The sequence below is a fragment of the Vulpes lagopus genome, chromosome 5, assembly GCF_018345385.1.
Source record: "Vulpes lagopus strain Blue_001 chromosome 5, ASM1834538v1, whole genome shotgun sequence".
Classification (NCBI taxonomy): domain Eukaryota; kingdom Metazoa; phylum Chordata; class Mammalia; order Carnivora; family Canidae; genus Vulpes; species Vulpes lagopus.
Window position 1 is genome coordinate 35,988,604 of NC_054828.1, and position 22,923 is coordinate 36,011,526.

At 36.6% G+C, this 22,923-nt stretch overlaps 1 protein-coding gene across 27 annotated transcripts in view; it reads right to left on the minus strand.

Annotated features, from left to right (window-relative positions):
- NRXN1 (neurexin 1) overlaps window positions 1–22,923 on the minus strand; it is a 1,110,010-nt gene that overhangs the window by 537,400 nt on the left and 549,687 nt on the right. For 17 of the 27 annotated variants that reach the window (XM_041755312.1, XM_041755311.1, XM_041755321.1 and 14 more), the window contains 2 exons: window positions 11,203–11,376; window positions 5,016–5,135 (listed from right to left, as the gene is read on the minus strand). In XM_041755312.1, the coding sequence (XP_041611246.1) occupies window positions 5,016–5,135; window positions 11,203–11,376 (294 nt within the window). Of the gene's footprint in view, window positions 1–5,015; window positions 5,136–6,050; window positions 6,078–11,202; window positions 11,377–22,923 lie in introns of all 27 variants that reach the window. The other 10 variants (XM_041755302.1, XM_041755296.1, XM_041755290.1 and 7 more) reach the window with 1 other exon arrangement.

Genomic DNA, 22,923 nt, shown 5'->3' on the forward strand with positions numbered 1-22,923 from the left:
TTTAAACAACTTAGAGACTGCCATTTAGAAATGCTTGAATGATTCAAGGTTAATAAGATTCATCATACTCACAGTGAGGATCTGGTTGTGGACATAGTTAATTGCTAAATTTTATTCATCCCTAAATGGTACTGGCAACAAATCAGCTCACAGCTTAATACTACTGGCAGCTCTAAATGGGACAGAAATAATGTGACTTTGATCCAGTTATTTTTATATGCGTTATGATTCATTTCCAGTAGTTCTGATACTGATGCTCAAATACTGGATATTGGATTCTCTTGTCAAACAACAAAAAAGGTGAGAAACAAAGCTGAAGATATTTTTAAATGTCATGGTAACAAGTCACAGTCAAATCTTGTTTCAGTGAACATTTCTAATTCTCATACAAAAGATACAATAAATTCCTATGAGAAAGATTTTCTTCTGGCAGATTTAGAATTCTGAAAATAGTCTTTTAATGGCAGGGACCATACCCTTCTAGCACCAAAATAACAGCACTATGATGTATTATTCCCTTATGGTAACAGACACCATTGAAGCTGAACTATAATCCGCCACACAACAATTCTGTACTAATGTAATGTGACAATGTTATTATGTTCACTTTTTTCCATGTGATCATAGCCATATTCATCTTCTGCACCCTGACATTAAATTAGCTAATATAGTTACATTGTATTCTGTACCATAGGGTGAAAGCAGAAAAGGGTTTATTGTATGAATTCTATTAGCACAATGGTTCGATGATGGGAAATGTGTGTGTGTGCATGTGTGTGCAAGTGTGTATGTGTAAGTATGAATAGGTGATATGTTGATTTTTATATAGTGAATGTGTAAACTCTTAGCACAGAACTGGCATATAGCAAGCATGAGGTAATGGTTACATCCAAGAAAAAGTTCACAAAAAGCTACAATATATGGTATGTTAAAAAATCTTTTACTCCAAGATTTCAGAAGAGGGGAAAGATAAGGCCCAGCTCCCAGGGCTAGAGAAGTTTCCATGGAATGAAACAGTTAAGTAGAGATTGAGAATGAAATTATATTTCTTCAAACAGATATAGTGAAAGGAATTTATCCCAGGTGGAATGAGAGCATTCCTCAGGAGGATAAATTAGCATAAGCAATGGTAAGGAAATTGGGAAAGTATAATGTTGTTCAGAAACCCATAAGTAAGTTAATTGGCAGTAACATGCCATATGGACAAGGTTCTGCAACAGATAAGGATGAAAATGAAAGCTAGGGTCAGACTACAGAGGTTCATGAACTCCAAATTGATGAATTTGGAGAGTATTGTTAACTGCTGAGAATGTACTAGAAACTCTTATGCAAGATTCATGCATCTTACTACTAAATCCAGCATGGATTTAGTAAGTTACTATTATTACCAATTATATGCATCATGATGTGCAAAACACTGGGATTATGAAAGAAAAACACATCACCTAGGAGAAGCATATAGCCATAGTCTTACAGGGAGATAAGACCAAACCTAAATAATGATGGATGATAACATAGCATCAACAAAGTTCTGTAAGAGTCAATGGAGGAGGAATATTACCTCTGTTTAAGAGAATCAGGAAGAGCTGGTGATATTTAAACTAGGAAGAATAGGAAGAAAGAACACAACTGGTGAGGAGGCATAGGATGGATTGGAGGAGAAGGGGATAAGAAATGGGAAACTTAACCAAAAATGACTACAATAAGCCAAAAAATAATACGCAGGACCTAAAATATATTATTGGTACAGAAGAATCCAGTAGAGTCCACTACCCTACTCTACCCTATACATATACACACAGCAGTTGCTTTTCTCAATGAGCAGGGCACTTACATGGCAATTTTCTAGGGAAATAAGGGTTTCACAAACACTTTTCTTTAAAGGTAGCCTTTGGCATCATTTTGCATAAGTGCTTCTTTTTTGAAAGATTTCTTTAAGTTCATTAATTAGTATGATTTACCCAAGATTATACTTACAAGCTAAAAAAGTATTCCCATCTTCCCATTGTTAATTATATCTCCAGGCTAACATAAATAAATTTTTCTAGTTACTCTAACCCACTCTGTGAAATTTATCAGAGAGATGATATTCAGAAGGTCTATTTGGGAGAGAATGTGTCTTATTTGCAATAGTGTGTGTTCTTTCTCCTTTTAAAAAGTTTTATTTCTATTTTCCTGTGTGTCTTTGTTGGCTTGTTTTGTTTTCTACGCAGTTGAAGACTGCTGTCACAGAATTTATAGATAAATACCTAAGCTACAGATGGAAATTTTATTAAGGAAAGAACTGTCCTAATGGCCTTATTAAAAAAAAAAAAAAAGTCAAGCTCTATACAGAAAAGGAGTTTGTTAAAATCCCAGGAATCACATTAATTCTGTTTGTGAAATTCAGAAAAATTGAGACATGCATAAATAATGTTTATCTGATGAATTTAACAACTGAAGAAAATATGGCAATAAGCATGTCTTCAAGGTATTGAAAAAAAAAAAAAAAAAGAAAAAGAAAAACAAAGACAAAAGGCCCAAAATGGAGTCAATTATTCTAAGCCCCATGTCCCCAAATCAAGACTTAATTTATTTAATTACAGTTTCTGCTCTCCCATAAAACAATCAGGAATCTCCCAATCAGCAATAGTTAGGTAACCTGCCTCACAGACCCCTGACATTTCCTAAAGGAAAGTAACTTTTCAATAACCAACCTGCCTTTTTTTTTTTTTTTTTTGGCCAGTATAGCTTTCTTGTCCCTCTCCCTTCTGCCTATAAATCTTTCATTTTGTACAGTTCTTTGGAGCTCCTTTCTATCTACTAGATTGGATGCTGTTCCATTTAAATCAATTTTTGCTCAAATAAACTTAAAATGTTTAATATGCTTCAGTTTACCTGTTAACAAAAGTTACAGTTACTATTGTACTTTCTATAAATTAAAGTTGATATGAAAATAAGATTAGCTTTTAAATATTGATTTTTACCTACATATCCTCACCTCCAAAACTCCATGCACAAACCAAGAAACCATTTCACATTTCCAGAAAACCCATTAAGAGGTAATGATTTAATCAAAATGTATGTATTCTGAGAGCCCTCCAAAGTAATTTTAATGCTGATTTGTGCAAGAGGCATATCAGGAGACACCTTTATTGAATGACATTTACCTTATTTACAGGAAAATAACAAATAGCCTTATCATTATCATCACCACTACTATCACCCAAGAGCAGCATTCAAATAATTTTCTGTAAAAATGATGTGGAGACGGCATGATACTTAGGGTAGGATCTTGATGTTCCGTTAGGAAATGTCTAGCAAATACACACAGAAAATTATATTCTTCAAACATAACTGGTTTATGAGAATATACAATCTGACACAACCAAATGGCAACTATTTTATAAAACATGGAAACCAGTTTAAGCAAAGTTTCAGAGAAAGATTTTGAGCCAAATGGAAAACATTTTCATGCAATGAAAGCTCTCTCAGCTACCACATGTAGTCATACATCTGTCAGGAACATATTCAGGATTAGAAATTTACCATAATAAAATCATAACAAATTATCAGTCTTCAGGTTGTCCTTGAAAATAAATTTATGCCATTTTCTATGGGGCAGGGACAAAGGCAGGAAGTTACATTTCATATATGTACATATGTATACATATGTACATATATCTAAAGCATATATAAGGTTTTTTATTTGCTTTGCTTTAGGTGCATGTAAGTACGTAAAGTATTTATTGAGCCTTCATTTAAGGTTATTTATAGAACCCCAACTGGGGCTATTTTTTGTACAAATGTATGATGGTTTGAATACATGTTCATGCTTCAAGTCATTGATAGGATGGAGACAAGATATTTCCCTACCTATTGTTGTGTGATCTTTACAGGTCTTTTCCAAGTACTGTTTTACTTTGTAATAATTGTTTGTTATTCCTGTATTCAATGTTTTGAAGAGAAATTCTGAAGATAGCTGGTGAGTTGAATCATATTGTTGAACTCAGTTCAATGGGATATTTTAGTTTGGCCTCACCTTCAATCAACATTGTCATACACATATGTATTGGTGTAAATAGAATCTCAAATAGACAAAGGTCAAGGGAACAAATTCTAGTCTTCCTTTACATCCATACTCAAGCCCAGTCTTTGTCCCAAAGCCCCAAACTTCAATCATTGCGTCCTCCATCCTAGAGCTTTTTCTTAAATGTTGTCCCATTTATAATATAAATTATGCACTCTGTTTCACAAGCAAGAAGCTTTGTCAGAAAAAAAAATTCTCAATTTGTTGTTTTGAAGAAAATGCTTTTAGTATTTTGATGAGGGGCCGTAAAGCATGATCTATCTGAAAGTTAAGTAATAGGACTTTATCCCATATACTAGTTAATTCAGTCTTAAAATTCTCACCGTGACCATACAGATCAGGTACTAGCAGATACTCCATTCACATTATGTATGTGAATGCTCTGTTTCTGAGTCATGCTTACATTGTGAGACAAAAGGAAAAAAAAATCACAACTGGCTAGAATATACGAGGGGGTACTTGAAAAACAAAGTTTAAACATACTGTGTTTTAAAGCAAAAGGCAGATAGGGTTTAAAAAGATATAGAAAGAGAAGCATAATGAAACATGTCACCTTTCACGAAAATTACAGCCCTCAACATATAATCTTCTGGAATTAAATATTAATATAAAGCAATAAGGAATCTCTTTTGGAAACTAGGGGAGAATTGTCATCTGTAGGAAATGAACAAATATTTTCAACAAGGTGACCATTAGCAATTAAAAAAATTATAGTAAACAGTGACAAACCAAAGGCTCCCCCATCATCACAGCATTTAGCTAATGGCATCCTTGATAAATACTTTAGTATTTCAAAAATGCTCTTTCTGTAGAAACAACTGCTTCTCCTTATTATGACAGCTTAACTTACAGATGATATAAAGACTCCCAGTTTCATATTCTGGGCATCACACAGTAACTAGAAGCAATGATGACTATCTGAGTTCATACTCAGAGAGGTACTTACGGTCATTGCAGAGTGGCCCACTGAAGGAGGTCATACTACAGTCACAGCTGAAGCCATCCCACTGCTGCAAGCACACGCCTTGATTAGAACAGGAGTCCTCTTGGCAGGTTGTGCTGGGTCCTGCAAAAATAATCCAAAAGAAACTTGGGTTCTTTAAAAAACATCCACAAGTTTTTTATACATGAGTTAGGTCACATATAGTAGTTGCCAACACCTCAAATTACACGACCAAACCAGTTTTGAAAGTTCTAGTTCACACACCTGAATTAGCAACAGAGAAGCTGTAATACGATTTTCTGAAGTTTCAATATAGGACAAAATACATTATAATAGTAAACTAAACCAACAAATAGTAAAAACAAGCACATAGCTTCTAGTATGATCATGGTAGCAAGTGATCTCATTCCATCATCAGTAATTCTCTATCACCATTTGAATTTTAGAAAAATGCATGGATCTCCTTAACTTCTGACCAATGAATAGAGACACCATGAGAAATGGAGATAATAGCTTCATGAAATTGAGATAAAGATTGGCAAAGTAACTGAAAAGAGTTATGCAAAAATGTCCTAGAAGTTTCCCTGCACAAACTATGGATAAAGTCATGATTGTTGGGTGTTTTGGATAGGTATGTTGGCAAGTATCAAATCACATGCTTTAACAATTTCATGCAGTTAAACATAAAATGAAAAAGTTTGTATAAATGACATGCCCCCATTTAACATACGAGTAAAAAGAATTCTAGTCTATTTCTAAAGAATCATAACTAGAACACTGAAAAACAAAGAACTAAAAAAGAAAAAAAAGATGATCAAAGCACTAGAGGCAATCACTATACAAACATATTCAAGACTGAAAGCCTTTATACAAACTATGCTATAAAATGAGGTTTCTTGCACAACATTCAAGAAGGGGAAAAATTAAATCTGAACCCAAATGACAGTTACTGAAAAATGTAAAAAAAAATGTTATTTTGGGGTTTCCACTGTGTATTATGGGGTTTCAGTCTTGTTTTTTACACACAGGGCTATCTACCTTGCAAGTCAGCTTTCATCAATGCAACTTTGTCAGCAAAATTAAAAAAAAAAGCAAAATATATTAAATGTTAGTAAGCAATACCAAAATGGGGCAAACACAGAACGTTCAGATTCAAAAAGCATGCTGCTATAAAGGGGGAGAAAAAATGCTATGTAGAGCAAACAAATTAATACTAACAGCCATAAATCTTAAGAGAAGCCAAAAATGAGAAAGCGGTAATTTATTAGAAGTTTACTATATATGTATATATATAATGGTTAATTGAGCTGATGACATGTAATGAAAGAAATCAAAAGAGCGTTTGTATTTTTCGTCTCTTGGATAGATATGAATGCATTACCAACGTGATCATATTGCTTATTTGGAGCATGTGGCACCATTTATCATGTACAGATACAGTGTAGACCATGGTCATTAGCAGACCAATTATCCCTTTCCATTTCTCTTTCCCTCTACATCTTTTTTTATCTTGCAATTGCAATTAGGGCTTGAAACTGTAATGCCAGCCATTCACTGCCAACAGTTGGACTTCAGAGTGACACCAAACTATCAAAATGTACTATATATATCATTCGGGGTGGATGAGAGAGGTAAAGGATGGAAGAAGCAGACTACAATATCATTCCACTTACAAAAAAAATCCCTCTACAAGTTTCAGTGTGGAGTGTTTGTCTGTTCTTACCAGGCTGGGCATATACCACTTAAGGATTTCAGAGTTATGTCAGCAATGTCCCCACCTTCGTAATTCCCTTCAACTCTTCTCAACTGCCCTGTGAATATTTATTACAATAGAATCTCACTAATAAGGACTACCTTAGGGAAGGTTAAAAAGGGAATGCACTCCATCGAAACAGCTTTAGGGTAGAACACAAAAGATGGTTCCTAGTCAACACAATTTTATAGGTTTTATGAAAATATAAAAATTATACCAACCCAATTAGATTCTATTAACACTGAGAGCCTTTGAGGTAACTGCTTTTGTGAATAAATGAGAATTACCTGTAATTAGCCTTTGTGTAAATTGACATTTTCGTAAAATGTCTTTTTAAACATGCTCATTACAATGGTATTTCTATTACAATTTTCTCAGTAAAGTTATTCCTCCTATAGAGTTATTGAATTTAGCCTAATCTCTGAGTTTTCACAAATTTAGAAACCATAATATTATAAGAACTAATTATATAGTAACAGCAACGATAGGTATACTAATGGTAATGATAATAATAGTTGTTGTTATCAATAATAATAATCTCCCAGGCCTGGAAGCCCTGAAAGAATGTAGCAGTTTTTCTCACCTATCTTATCACAGAACTAAGAACCACTAAATTGCTTAGTTTTTGTTATTTCTCCAATCTATGAGGTGTAAGTGGTCTAATGATCTTTATCCCATGGCATTAGAGACTGAAAATAATTAGTTTGTTAAAAACAAAACAGACAGGGCAACAAACAACTCTTAAAGCAACACTCCTTAGCATATTCTCCCCTGGGATAAGCTCAGGAGCAGGGAGTGGGGGCAGGGGTGGGTGGGAGGGTTGGGGCTGTTTATAAATATGTCACTGGTCCCTTACTTGCCCAGCAGAAGATAAGAGTAGGAACAGGAACTGATGAAGAGCCAGATAATGGTTTTTACTTTTATTTTTGTAAAAATTATCAGAAATACAGTTTCAACATAATACTAAATTCTAGAAATGGTAAAACTACAACCCTAAAACACGAATGTGCCCGTATTGTAGAGCAGCAACTTAGAGTACCTGCCAAATCTTTATGTGAGCATAAAGACATGCTTTATTATTATTATTTTTTCATTATCACAACACTCTTTTTATATTCAGGTATTACAAGAGAATTCATGCCTATGCCTGACAAGACACATTTTTCAAAATACTCACCTTCTAGAACAATATTTAAACATTGACAGGCATTTGCACAAGACAAAGCCCTGAATTTATTTTCCCTTTAGTTATGTAATGTTCCTTTTATTTTATCACTGAATAAAATTGGGAACAAGCCACAAGGACATTTGTATTAAGTAGTTAAGTATAAGGATATGTCTGAAAAAGAAAAGAAGTGAAGGTAAAACTAAAATCTCTGGAAACCAAAGAAGCAAGAGAGGAAAGTGTTTTGATGCCTGGACTTTCAAGTACGGCAAACTTGGGTTCAAAGCTTCCATCATTCACGTACTAGCTGTGTGACCTTAAGAAGGTCACCTTACATCTCTGAGGCTCAATTTACTCATCTAAAAAAAAGTCAGCACTACCTAATTTACAGAGTTTTGAGGACTAAATGAAAAACCATATGTAAACTTATTGTCATTGGTGCTAAATCAATGGTAGCTTTAATAATTAAGTATTTCTGTAGCTTATTATAATAGTTATGGGGCTGAATGCTACGAGACTATGCAAAGAGTGTCTGAATTAATTTTCCCCCTTTGACTTTATGTACAAAAGTTATCTTGACTCAGTACTGAGCCTGATTATTGGTGGATTATCAGTATCTATTTTCTCTTATGCAAGCAGGAAAATGCCACCATACCAGTCATTTTCAAAGTGTGGTCCTTGGAACAACAGTATCAGCATCATTGTAGTAACATGTTAGAAACGTAAATCCTAGGGTCCTGCTGAATCAGCAATCCTGGGGGTAGTGTTCCATAATTTGGGTTTTAACAATTCTCCAGGTGATTCTGGTACTGGTTCAAGTATGGGAAACATTCATCTGAAGGGATTTGGACAAGGCAAGTTTCCTCCCCTAGTCAGCGTGTTATATAAATAAAAGCCGCTATTACCCAATGCAATTAGTTAACAGTGGCAGGAAGCAAGTGTCCACTAGGAAAGACCAAAAACTTTTTGCATGAAAGGGGATGAGAGATTTGTGGGTCTTGTTGGACAGAGTGATGGAAAAGCTTAGAAGATATTATTTGGTGATTGTCACATTCATACTATTTGTGTTAATGTGAAAGTTAAGGGATTCCAATGTGATTTGGATTTAAAATTCCATGAGACAACTATCCTTAGAATTCATCAAGGATCTAGAGTTTGATCACTAATCCTAAAAAAACATGTGTATCTCATCAATTACACCTCTGACAGGTATATCTGAGAGTATTCCTAATAGAACAGGAATAATCAGAAATTAAAAGTTGGTAATCTTGATGTTGGAATAAAAGCATCAGGGGAAGTGTCAAGGCAGAGAGGCAGGGTAATATTCTAAAAATAAAGGAAAAAGGAGGATAAAAAAGAATAAAGATTATTAAAACTCAGATATTAAAGCATCCTAGATAAGTTAAGGAAGGAAACAATGTCATAATCTACTGAATGATTTTTTAAAGATTTTATTTATTTATTTGAGATACAGAAAGAGTGAGTGCAAGCATGAGCAGGGGAGGAAGGGCAGAGGGTGAGGCAGAAGCATGCTCTCAGCTGAGCAGGGAGCCCAATGTCAGGCTTGATCCCAGAACCCCAGAATTATGACCTGAGCCTAAGGCAGATGCTTAACCGACTGAGCTACTCAGGCACTTCTCTACTGAATGATTTCAAATGTTCAAATAGTAGTTTGTTACCCAAGAGGATATATAATCATCTTACCTAAGTTATTTAGTAGATTATGCTAGAAAGTAAAACCAAGTATCATTTATGCAAATAATCTTTTCTCAGTACAGCTTCCCCTCATTAGTTTTCCCTTCTATACACCCACACACATCATGTATGTGCCCGTAGTGGAGGGTCATGTGTGTGTGTTTGGTTTTTCACCTTGTAGGTATTTAGCTGTGAATGTTTCTGTCTGCTCCTAACATCTCTTTGTAGGTGAGAAGTCATTTACCAAGCAACTTGTAGAAAGGCCTTTTTTGAAAAAACAAATACTTCAGGAGTTTGTAGCACTTTTTTTTAAATGCACATATGCTCTCTGGTTAGATCACCTCTAAGAATCCAAGTTGTGAACCACATTCTTATATCCACACAGTAGAAGGAATTATTCACTTAATGATCTTGTTTCCTTTAGGAAACAGAAAACAGTTTCTCTGTTTTACAAGTGTTATAACAAAATTTGAAATAAAAAAAATAAATATAGCAATAACATTAAAAAATTCAACAAAGGCTTCTATTAAATAGCACTATCTTCCTGCAGTATTAAAATACAGTTTGAATTTCACCTGTCTTTCCAGGGAAATATATATGGCAGAGATAAAAAAAATGTATTTTCATATTTAAAAAAAACCTTCATGTACTTAGGTAATTGCTAAATCTAATGGCATTATTTTGGCCAAGAAGAGATGATTCATAATCTCCTGGGGGAAAGGAATTCACATGTCTTTCTTTGCCTCTCCCATATGAAATTTCCTTATGAATCTAAAATTTTCAAAATAGCCCAACTGTTTTCAACATTAAAGGAGAAGCAGCAACACATTCAGAGCCCCAAAATTCAGGATAATGTGATTAAATTACATTTATGGAGGGAGAATTGGCTCAAATAATCTGAGGTGTTGAAATGAAAATTATCTAAAATGAAAGTGGCAATCAAAAAGTACTCCTACAGATCTTAGTCTGATAGAGAGCACAAAAGAACAGAAAGATACTTGAGCACATTTCTCAAGTAAAGAATATTAAGTCTTGGATAATAGAAGAAACCAATTTTTGTTAAAACAAACTGATGATATACAGAAGAAACTCTTCTGCCAGGTGGATACAAGCCAAATAGTGATGTGACAATGGGTATCTGAATTTTATTCTCCTGTTACATTTTGCTGAATGTAGATTGGAAAAAACAAAAACCAAAAAACAGTCTCAAGTTTATTGACATTTGCTGTAGCAAATACATTTTTTTTAGTCTAAACAGGTTATCTATTTAATGTTATAAAGCCAGCATTGCAGAACACACTAGCTAGGTGAACTACAGACTATAAAGGAGTAGAAAATAACAAGATGCATACACAGAGCTCCCCACCTTACAGAAGGCCTTAGTGTAGGTTTGCAAACCTACAGAAAATTTAAGATTTATGGGATGAAACATGAAAAGTGTAAAAAAATAAGGATTTCTAAACCCTATGTGGGAGTTTGAATAGTTGGCAGAAATATATTTTGCTGACTAGAGACATTTGTTCTTATTTATGGGTACAATTAGAATTACTTAGAGTTTGATAACAAAGATCTAGTACCTTCACATCCTCTCTCAATCTGTCCATTGCAGAAGAGAGCATCTGAGATGAGGTCTGGAAGTCGTCCATTCAAATCAACTGATGCCAGGCAGCCTTGAAAGCCCTCCTTGGCATGGACAAGTTTCGGCAAAGATTTGTATGTTTCTTTAGCCACTCCTCCTATATACAAGTCACCTGTGGGAAGATCAAAGTTTTGGTTATAAAAGTAACTCGTCATTCCTTTACACATACAGTAGGACGGGAAGAAGATAGTTTGGTTCATATTTCATTAAATTAATTTAAAAAGTCAACTTATAATTAGAGATTTTCCTAAAAACATAAAATAATAGAAGTGTGTGAGGAATATATTAGCATTCAAAGACATTTCTAGAAGCTATTTTTCACAGAAAATTGATTAAGCTCAATATAGTGTAGCCAAGTGGAAGGAATATGGGCCATGGAGTTGCATATCCTTGCACTGATACTGGAGCTTGGTTATTTATCAACTCTATGGCTTTTACCGTCTCCTTTTTTTTTTTTTCCAGTTTTTCTGATCACTAGAAACCTCATTTCTAAAATACAAAGAATAAAATGTCTTCCATAGGTTCTCCTGAGAATTAATTGAGATAAAATAAACTATCCACCACAGTAAAAATATGAAGAGATACTCAAGTCAACCTTCTGCTTAGAGAACTCTACATCTTTCAGTTAATCAGAAGCTCAACCAATCCTCTCTAGAGTCCACGATTACCTTTTCTACTAGGTGTAAGCCCATTATCCTTACTTGTACCTACTGAATTCACTGGCTGACTTGCATAAGAGTCTGCATGTATCTGAATATTACATCTTTTTTCAGGTATTTCTTTTTTAGGTGAAGTTATACCAGGGATCTGTTAACAAGTTATCATTTTTTTTCTAATTTTATTGCAGTTTGTTTTTTAAAGATTTTATTTATTTATTCATGAGAGACACACACACAGAGAGGCAGAGACATAGGTATAGAGAGAAGCAGGCTCCATGCAGGGAGCCTGATGTGGGACTCGATCCCGGGACTCCAGGATCACATACTGAGCCAAAGACAGACGATCAACCACTGAGCCACCCAGGCGTCCCTTATTGCAGTTTCTAATGGAACACTTTGCTCTGCTGTGTCATTTCATGCCTCTAGGTTTGAAATTTCCCAACTTTATGGGCCAGTACTTAAAAAGAGAAATTGCAATCCATGTTTGACTATGTTTTGTTTCCTATCAAAATTATCAGCCATATTTATAGGACACTGAAAAGATATAACTCGCTGACTTTAATAAACATTTAATCAATGAAGAAGATATGGAGGGTGACGCCAACATTCCATAAAATATGTTCCTATTTAAAAGTTCTGCTAACATACTCAATTGAACCATTTACTTTTCCAACTTTTCATTGTCAGTTGCATTTTCTCTATGACATTAACCCTCCTAACTTTCATGCCACCTGATGCCTTCTCCCCAATGCAACGTGAAATTCCTACATTCCTAGTGGTTCTGGGTCCCTCTGGGTTGTCTTCATGGGGCCTGGGATAAAGGAGAACTGATACCCAGGTGAATGCTCATGCTGTTTGCCGAGTCATGAGAAATAAAGTCCTTGGTCTCTGACCCAGAAAGTTTGTGTCTTCTGTCAGCATCTGTGAAACAGTAATAAGCTAACCAACTAGATTGTAAGTAGGCTGAACTCAAACTACAGATATAGCAGTCCTGAATTGCACTGAGGAGTAAATTGGACTTGCTTAAAGTCACCTAGCCCTAGAAGCTGAGGACTTAGGTCCTTGATATATTAACTAAAGCTCTAAGTATTACATTTAGATGTCACTGATTCTGTAGGATTTGTATGGAATGTATTTACTTCCCCTTCATTTTAAATAAAACAAAACATCTTTTGACTACTTGCCATATTCTTAATATTAAAGAATTAGCATGGTTTTCATCTGAAATGGGATACTATTTTTGAAAAATCTTATTTTTTCTACCCTATTTCATTTATCTCCATGGTCTTTCCTTTCACTTAAATTTAAAATCATTGTGTTTTAGTTATCTCAGAGAAAGGATAATAATCAGAAACAAAAGATATCAAGTTATCTTTCTACATGTAAGTCTTAAAAGCCAAGACTCTTAAAAGGAGTGAAAGAGAGAATATATAGGCAATTATATGAGAAGAATAAAGCTTCCCTGACCGTCATGTAGGCAAGCAGGAGAGAAAACTGGAGGAAGAGAAATGTGAACATAGTCATTGAAGAATACCAAAAAGAGGACATAGTGCTCTAATTTAAGGGCTGAGCCCTGGTGGAGGTCAAAGCTTTAGATAAGTTTAGAGAATGGTATCGATTTGTGTGCGCTTCCTCAAGAGAACCCAGAGGCAACAGTGAAATCCTTGAGAAAAGATGACTGCCTAGTAGATTTAGACATGCTAGGAACTTAGGCAGCCTCACAGAACTTCCCATATTCTAACTGCGGTGTGGGAGCAACACAACAATTCCCAGAGTTTCATAGAAATAAACAGAAAAAGAATGACCTTAATGGGTCATGGACACGAGAATGAAGATGCTGGCAATTCAGTGAGCACCTGAGCTATGAATATAGAATATGTGAGGCCAGCTTCTATGTAATCTCTATCTCCCAAAAGATTCAAACAGTGAAGTCTCCCTACCCCAAATAATTTAGACACAATCTCAGGGAAATAAGGGAACCAAAATTGCCTGAGACTACATTTTCACTAACTCAAAGAATCAGAACCCAAACTGGAAACCATGGCGAGTTATAGAAAAATAGAGAGATACCTTTCTTGCACATCTGAGATCCTGGGCAGAGATCTACACTGTTACATGTCACATATCAATGCAAGGAGATACTCCCTACATTGATTTGTTGAGCTAAATTCCTTAGAAAACTTCAGCTCTCCTCTAGGCCTAATGAATGGAGTTTAGAAAACAGAAGGGAGGTAAATGAAGAATTCTCAGCACTGCTCTGGGCTTTTCAGAGGTAGAATTTACACGAAAAATTATGTATGGGACACTATGCATTTGCTAGCTATCCTTCCTCTTTCCAATTGCAATCTCCTGCAAGAGACAGACTGGATCTCTCTGTTTCCCCTTCTCCCACAGTGCCTCATCCTGGGCTATGAGCCCAGTGCGCACTCAATACACATTGTCAGCCACCTGATGGATTGAGGTCACAGTAGAAAAGAATCAAGAGAGAGAGAATGCTAAGGCAACACATGGCGAGAGAGCTAATTCTAAAATGCACTTACTTCCTTTCCCCGCTTCCTGCCACAATCCTATTTTTTTCCTCTTGGCAAACATATGTGCCTGAACAACTTTTTTGAGATTACTGAAAAGAAGTAGTAATCTCTCCCTTGTGTTATTAAAGAGCAGAACATATTGATTCAAGTAGTGTAGGATACAAGCCTCAATCATATACTAAGGTGGATGAGATTGGATTTATAAGCAGGGAATGCATTCTCATCTTCATTACTGAAGCTGCACTTAGCACCACCACTTAATACTGTCTTTATAAACTCTTCATATAGTAGATAGTGGTCTAAAGTCCCCTGGTGCGTTGCCCTATGAAGAGAATAAAGGAAACCCTTAAGTGGCCTGAGCCCCAAGTAGCATTAGCACTTCATCAAAGATGCAGCTTCTCCTTTTGATCCTCAAGGTGATGGAAGTTAAAATGAACCATTAGCACTAATGGGATCTTGCAGGCAAAATCCTGGGCATGGGAAGCAGGATACACTTTTTAATGACCCTGTGTATGAACAAAAGCCAGGATGGACATCTAATAAGGGACAGGTTCCTACAGACTTGAAGCCAGCCTGTTAGCCATTCTTCAAGCTGATGAAGGGTTGATTTTTACTCATATCCTTTAAGTAGGCTGTGTATGCAATTGACAAGGCAATGAAGGGACTGGGGCACTTTTAGCAGAAGATGCTGAGAACATGCATAAACCCAATCTCGAACATTTGGAAATTATTTCCTTAAAAAATCTCAATATACCCTCATTTTTAGCACTAGTAAAAAAATACATAAATATATTTTATACTCTCTCTCATTCTCTCTCTCTCTCTCCAGGGTGTTACTTGTGGACTGATCTGAGGTGACAACACAGGTATCCACACTCCAGTAGTTGTGCAGTAATGAGTAGGGAGTAGCGCATAGGCTTGCTCCTTGTATTTGGCTCTAAGCCTTGGCTCTGCCACTTAACTTGTTATCTTAGTGCAGATTCATTATGTTATATAACTTCTTTAAGAGCTAGACTCTTCTGGAACAGCCAGGTGGCTCAGGGGTTGAGTATTGGCCTTTGACTCAGGGGATGATCCCAGAGTCCCAGGCTCAAGTCCCACATCGGGCTCCCCCCGGGGAGCCCGCCTTTCCCTCTGCCTGTGTCTCTGCCTCTCTCTCTGGATCTTTCATGAATAAATAGACAAAATCTTTTAAAAAGTCAGATTCTTCATATGTGAGTTGTGAGGATTTCAGGAAAAGTATGGAAGTGGTGGGTATTGAGCATCTACTCAACACACAATGGCTACTGTGTGTGACTGTGTTGGTATGTTTGGTAAAGACTGCACATCTACAGTGTACTTCATTCTATGTTGATTATAGTGAGAGATACAGAAGAATGAGAAGTCTAGGTTGTTTCCATGTTTCTGGTATAAATACAATGACAAAATGTCAAACTTATGTCTTATTTTATTTTATTTAGTTTACAGTCATTTGTATGCTTGACGTATGCCTTGAGCTGCGCTAGAAGTTCAAGAGGCTCCTCTGACATATTTAGTTACAGACCCAAAAGTGCTGAACCTGCTAACAAAAAGAGGACAATGACTTGATAAGTATCTTTTAATTTGATATAACCAGATTAGGAAACACAAGAATTCTATGAAGCCCGATATCTGATTCTCTTGAATCAAAAGATTCAAGCTAAATGTGCCTTATAAAATCAGAAAAATAGAAGGATTTTATGGACTTTGGTTGTAACATGGAGCATCATGGAATTGTTTAGACCAGAATAAAGTATAGGGTACACTACTCTCTAATAGCATAAATGTGGTGCCAGGCCTAGAGAAAAGCACAGATAAACAAAAAAGTATAAAATGCCAGACTTGGCCAGAAGGCAGGGTTTCCAAAAGGGGCCATGATAAATGATGTTGGATAAGTAAAGTCAAAGTCTATTAAGAAACACAATAGAATTTATGACTATTGGCTTAAAAAAAAGACAATAAGGAATCCAAAAATGTAAATCATGCAGGCTAGGAGACAACAGAATTTGACGCAGCGATAATTTGGACAGAAGAGAGGGAACTGCATTCAAGACTAAACATGTGGAATTTGGGCAGGAGTGATCCATAGGGATCAGATGCTATGAATCAGGGTCTTAGGGAAGAGATGGTGAGGCTGGAATGTGCAGCTTGGAAGCCATCAACCAAAAGCAGGTAAATGAAGTGGTGTAAGACTTTTCCTCTTTTGTTAAAAGAGAAAGCATAAGGCAATTAGAGCAAGGACTCCCAGTTCTGCCTTACAGCAGCAGAATGCAAGTGTCAAGGTATAATTAGCTCTTTGACTCAGCTTTCCTGTTTATTCATATTTTTTTTGGTGCTTCTTAAACATCTCACTTTCATTTTAATTAAAAAGAGCATACATTAAAAAGAATAAGTGCTTTGTAGATTTGGATGGCTAAAACTCTTGGGAAACTTATGAAAGCTCTCACAATCTCTTATAAGTGGCATTTGGGGGGTGGAAAAGCTGAAATAATACCCTCTGCTTTTCTTTCCTACTGGCTGAACTGGAGAAAGTACAATCCTGGAAGCTTTGCTTTGGCAGGATTGGACCTTGGACAGCAAATTGGGACACAAGTCTAATTTTCAATGTTTGTTATTGACAGGCTGGTAGAAAAACTGCAATCAGACTGGGCTAATTTCTGAGAGTTATTCTGCAGAAAAAGTGCTTTCCTTTACCCCAGGGAACAACTGAATTCTGCCTCCAAATTTGTATCATTATTTTTAATTTTAATCTTATGTTGCACATCCACAAATGAACATCCACAGGTCAGATCTTGATCATATACCTTAATATAGGCTTTTCCTTGGGAGACAAATTAAATCTAGACCTCTTTTTTTTTTTTTTTAATAGGTGTGCCCTGTTTGAAGAAAAGTCATCTTTAATCCCCAGGGAACACTCATTTATTTACTTTATGTTTTTTTCTAGGGAGAAAGCTGAAGCCACTATTTCCTCTGACTACTTAAATTTTGTTAAATTACTCAAAGTAAAAGCATGGGGAGTCATTAATACCTAATATATCTAGGCTTAAGAGTAAACAAGTGGAAACTCTTATAACAAATCACACGTGGGATTGAACAAGCACCATCCAAGACCACATCTAAAATCAGAGGACACCAAATGTTCAATACTGAAATCAAAGTTGGCAATTCAAGTAGATGTTTTGTTCTGAGATACAAGATCTGTATCCTTCATAGGTCTCTTGAAAAAAGAAAAGGTTAATTTCAGAAACTCTTTTCTGGGAAGATACTCAACAGTTTATTAGTTATCCCTTAACTTCACTATATCTTAGTATTCCTTGGCAGTTTCTTTAGGACTAACGGTTTAGTCCCTTTAGAGGACTAAAAGGTTTTAGTTCCTTTAGGACTAAAGGACCTTTAGGTTTAGTCCTAAAACAACCTCATTTTACTTCTGTAGTAAATACCCATAAACCAGTATCTTTAGGCTTACCCTGGCTTTCTAAACCCAGCCTAAAATCAAGCCATCATCTCTCCCCTGCACTATGACACTACTTCTAAACCTCCTTGTTCTACAGAATCACATTTCTCAACTGCCTGCTACCCAAATTGAAATTTTAAAATCATTTTTAAACTGTATTCTGTATCTCACACAATTTAAATTATTGCCAAGAACTGATGACTCAGCTTTGCTGATACTTCAAACATTTGTCCCTCTGTTTTAATTTTTCTTTCCAGTTCTTGTCTACCTTTCTCCTTGTATACCTTTCATGACAGGGCCTGTTACCTGGTGTCCCTGCCACCTTCTATCCTCACCGTATCAGTCTCTCCTCTGTGTTCTGATCACGCCAGTACTTCTTCCCTCCATCTTCTAAACAAAGCCAGAGGCTCAGCAGTATTCAGATGTTTGTAACATTTTGAACCTCCTTTCTGACAATTACCATATTTCGTCCCAGTTTTTTATGCAAATATCTAATCTTCCCATTGTTCAATAAATTCCATGAAAAGTGATCATGAGCTAAGGATCTATATATTCTCATTTTCACTTAGTAATCACTGAATAACTGGATGAATGAATGGATTGGTGTGTTGCACTCACTAAATAGTCACTTGAATAATAAAGACACAGTGAAGGTTTTATGAGTATAGCAGTCATATTTGTCTCTCATTCCCTCCACCTAATAATGAAGTTAATTTGGGGGAATTTTTCTTCTACTGACTCCTTTCTTGAACATAGAAGTGAAGCCATCCAACTCATTAAGGGAATTTTTTTTCTTTTTTTTTTTTAGATTTTATTTATTTGACACAGATAGAGACAACACAGGTAGGCAGAGCAGCAGGCAGAGGGAGAGGGAGAAGGTTCTGTCTCTGGCCACTCTGTCATTCTCTATGCTGCTCCATAAAAAATAAAAATAAAAATAAAAAACATATGATATAATTCATGTGGCCTGCATAGGTGCACTTCACACTGTGGACATTTTACGCTATTTCTCCAGACTCTTCTCTTCTGGCATCCTGTTGTCATCACAGTAGGCAGGCACTTACTGTTTGTGACCATAGAACAGTGCCAAGCTGACTTTAAGGACTCCTAATGCTCTATATGGGTAAATCTGTTAATCCCTATCTGCATTAACTAGTTTTCAGATGTCTCAGTCTATGCAGTCCTTGGTCCACCACTCAAGGACTCCTAGGAGTAGAGTCTTTCTGGTCTGCTGCTACTATCTCTTAGCTCCTCGCCAGCTGCAAGTATTCCTGATCATACATCAGGCTTCCACATTATTGCTTTTGCCAGAAAGACTTCCAATTTCACAAAAAAAATCACGGAGACAACTGAATTTAAACGTACAGAGCCCTGTCTGGGTGAGAGAGAGCCTCCTCACAGTTTTGAGTTCTTGGTAATCAGTGCCAAGCATCACCATGGTCAAAACCAGAAAAGAGAGCATTGATTTTATGGTACAATAATGACTGGTGTTGGTGCAGTATTCTCAACTTTAGTGAACACTTGGGCATATATCATTTCATTTGATTTTTGTCTGTTGAGCTACAAAAAGAATAACAGTTATCTTGGAGACATGTCACAGATGAAGACACAGGGCTCAAAGCTATGATGCCAGAAAATGGCAGGATCTGATTCCAAAGAGAGGGCCCCTGAAACAATAATGATTTTCACCTATTATGCCCTGGTCTATATGCTGTAGACTCCAAGTGGCCAGTGGCCAATTGGGATAGTTCCACTACTACCAAACACAGGAATGTTTTAGAGTATTTCGGCCAGTGGAGGAAAGTAAGAGTGATAAATGTTAGCAGGAGTCCATGCAAACTAACACAGATGCCCAGGACAATGGGAGACTCAGCTGCATGCTTAACTGAGTAATCTCATGAGGACAAAATCAATTTGTTTCCACATAAATATTAGGTATCAAAATTCTGACCAGTGGGTAGAATTCTTATGACTCCCCAATTTGATTTTTAGATATGGCAGCTATTTTTCAATTGCCTCCTACAAAGAGATTAAGTAGGACACCTGCATTCCTCGATAGCCTAACCTAATACTTGCATATGAACAGGTGGGGAGGGCCCTGATAAAGTTTATACTCAGACTTTAATGTTTTCCTGTAGCGAGCCTTAAGAGTTAATACTGACATTATGTTTATAAATATGACACATAATGCTTTCAACATTGTGAAATTTTTGTTTCTGATATTTTCAAAATAAACTTGCCCAAAAAAAGAATTTTTTTTTCTAAAGTAGGATTATAAAACTTACAACATGAAGACAGATTCTGTTTGTGTGTTTGGCCAACAGACTGTGAGGGAAAGCTGGTGGGCATGCTAAATGGGAAATAATAAAATGAAATTGCTATGGAGGTGTGTGTAGCAATCCATCTTCTTTTAAACCTACTCTATGCCAGTGACACCATGGCAGATGGGGTACAAGTTCGGGCATATAAATTCATGCCAAGCTAACTTTGTCTCATGGCTTTGTAAATTTGCCTTTAGGTGAAAACACAGTTCAGATATTATCATTATTTTTCCTCGTTCCTTATCCCATTGACAGCCAGGGTGGATACCTTAGACATCCTTTAGCACCAGACAGCCCTGTCACCATTTCGTGTTTCATTTTTCACTCAGTGTGTGACACTCTCTGGGACTACACATGGCTTGCAGAGGTTCTCCATCACAAAAATAACGTTACACCTCAAGCATGCATAGAACCTCAGTTTGGGGGCTTTGCCACCTCCTATTCCATTTTGACCTTCATACCAATTCTTCACAACAGGCAGGAAGTTACTATTAACCCCACATGCAGGTAAGCAAACTGCTCTTCTGAAAAGGGGAAGTCAACTGCCCAAGGCAATTCAACGCGATGAGGAGAATTAAACCGGTACCCAAACCTCTAACTCCCAGGCTACCTCTTCTTCCACTACACTCCATTGCCTCCTCTTTTTGCTAAAAAACCAGCTCAGTGACAGGAATAGAATAGGTGGAGGAGTTTAGAAATGACTATTCCTGAAATTAAGAGACTTATAACTAAGGGACCAGCAAGAAGACCTATGCAAATCTTATCTTTCCTAAAGTTTTGAAAAGTTCTGTATAGCAATTTGGCTTTCTTTCTTTTTCAAAATAACTTTCCTTAACTCAAAGAAATTTTCTTTTCCTATTTCAAAATAAAGGAACATTTATTTTGGGTGGGGAAGATCTAGTGCTCTACAGGGTAAATTTAGAAGAACAGCTCTTCCCCATAGTGGCCTGTTTAATGCAGGTCAAAAAAAAATGGCACCTGTTCTCAAGTAAGATATACAGAATAAAGGAGAATAAAGCCACTAGTCATTTTTTGGATAGCATGGGAGGATGAAAAATGATACAACATACACCAGAAAAAAAAATCTTTTTGGACATTGCCAAAAATCTCCTAAAATATGTAAGCTTTATAGAGTCATATAAAACTTATTTTTTTCCTTAAGTATCTGAACTTTTCTATATTTTTTTTCAAAAAAGGGATTTTGGGGACTCCTGAGTGGCTCAGCGGTTGAGCGTCTGCCTTCGGCTCAGGGTGTGATCTCGGGGCTCAGGATCGAGTTCCTCATCGGGCTCCTTGCAGGGAGCCTGCTTCTCCCTATGTCTCTGCCTCTCTCTCTCTGGGTCTCTCATGAATAAATAAAATATTAAAAAAAAAAAAGAAGAGATTTCTCCTGTGCCCGAAAGATGGAATGTTCTCAAGTAGGCAATCATATCCCACTGGAATCAAATAATTCCCTAGTGCATGTCCCAGAATACTTTGTTTTTCCAATATTTAAATTATCCTTAAGGAGAAATTTAAATACTTAACAGCAATGATCAAAAAGGGGAACAGAGAGGTATGAACAACCTTCCCTAAATGCTAGGAAAATTCTGGGCTTTAACAACAGAATGGATTGCAAATAGCCGACAGGTACCAGCTAAAGAGTGATTGAGTTTTAAGTACCTATAAATGTAAATGGCCTATAGGATACATATTAAGAACACACAATTAAAATTGTTGGCTATTGTGCTTAAGAAAGACTTCAGAGGCTAAGGAGACAGAACCAATAGACAGGTTCTATGCAAGCATATGGGTGGGAAGAACATGGGGAAAGTCAAAGTAGAAATATCCAGTTCTCCTGTAATAACCACAAGTGAAATTTTCATCACTACACAATGTAGTCATGTACAAGTCTGAAATTTTATATGGAAGAGCAATTTTTTCTATTATATAACATTTCACCCCAAGATTTAAAAAAAGTCGTATAGTTTCACTCTAGATATTCAGAAGAAATTACTTCTTACGTGCTGGTAAATATACAGAGTAATATTTAAATACTTCTACAGGGCAGCCTGGGTGGGGCGGGGGGGCTCAGCCGTTTAGCACTGCCTTCAGCCAAGGGCATGATCCTGGAGACCCGGGATCAAGTCCCATGTCGGGCTCCCTGCATGGAGCCTGCTTCTCCCTCTGCCTGTCTCTCTCTCTCTCTCTCTCTCTCTCTGTCTGTCTCTCATGAATAAATAAATAAAATCTTAAAAAAAGAATAATGATGATGATGATGATTTAAAAAGGTGTCAGATTTTGAAAGATGTTTAAGAGAGAGAGCTCTAGGTAGTAAGTTTACACGACTGCCTCCCACAAAGGGGGTACATTCTAGCCCCCACAGTAGAGAGGAGGCTCTCAGCTGTCCTAGAGAATTTGTGTTTCCCAAAGCTGGGGGGTGGGTAAACAGGACTGATGTCTGACTGGAGAGTTTTAAACAGCCTGTGGCAGCAGGAGAGATTTGAGAGCAGTAGGAATAGGCTGTACCTCCAGGGGAAAGGGGCAAAGGGACATGGAAACTTCGCATGGACAGATGTAAACCCCGTGTGCAACAAGAACAAGCCAGGCACTGGAGCCAGGATAGATGTGGGAGTAAGAGCTTGCATGAAAGGAAAAGAAGACATGGCCACTCCACAGAGGTTGAGGCCAGGAGAT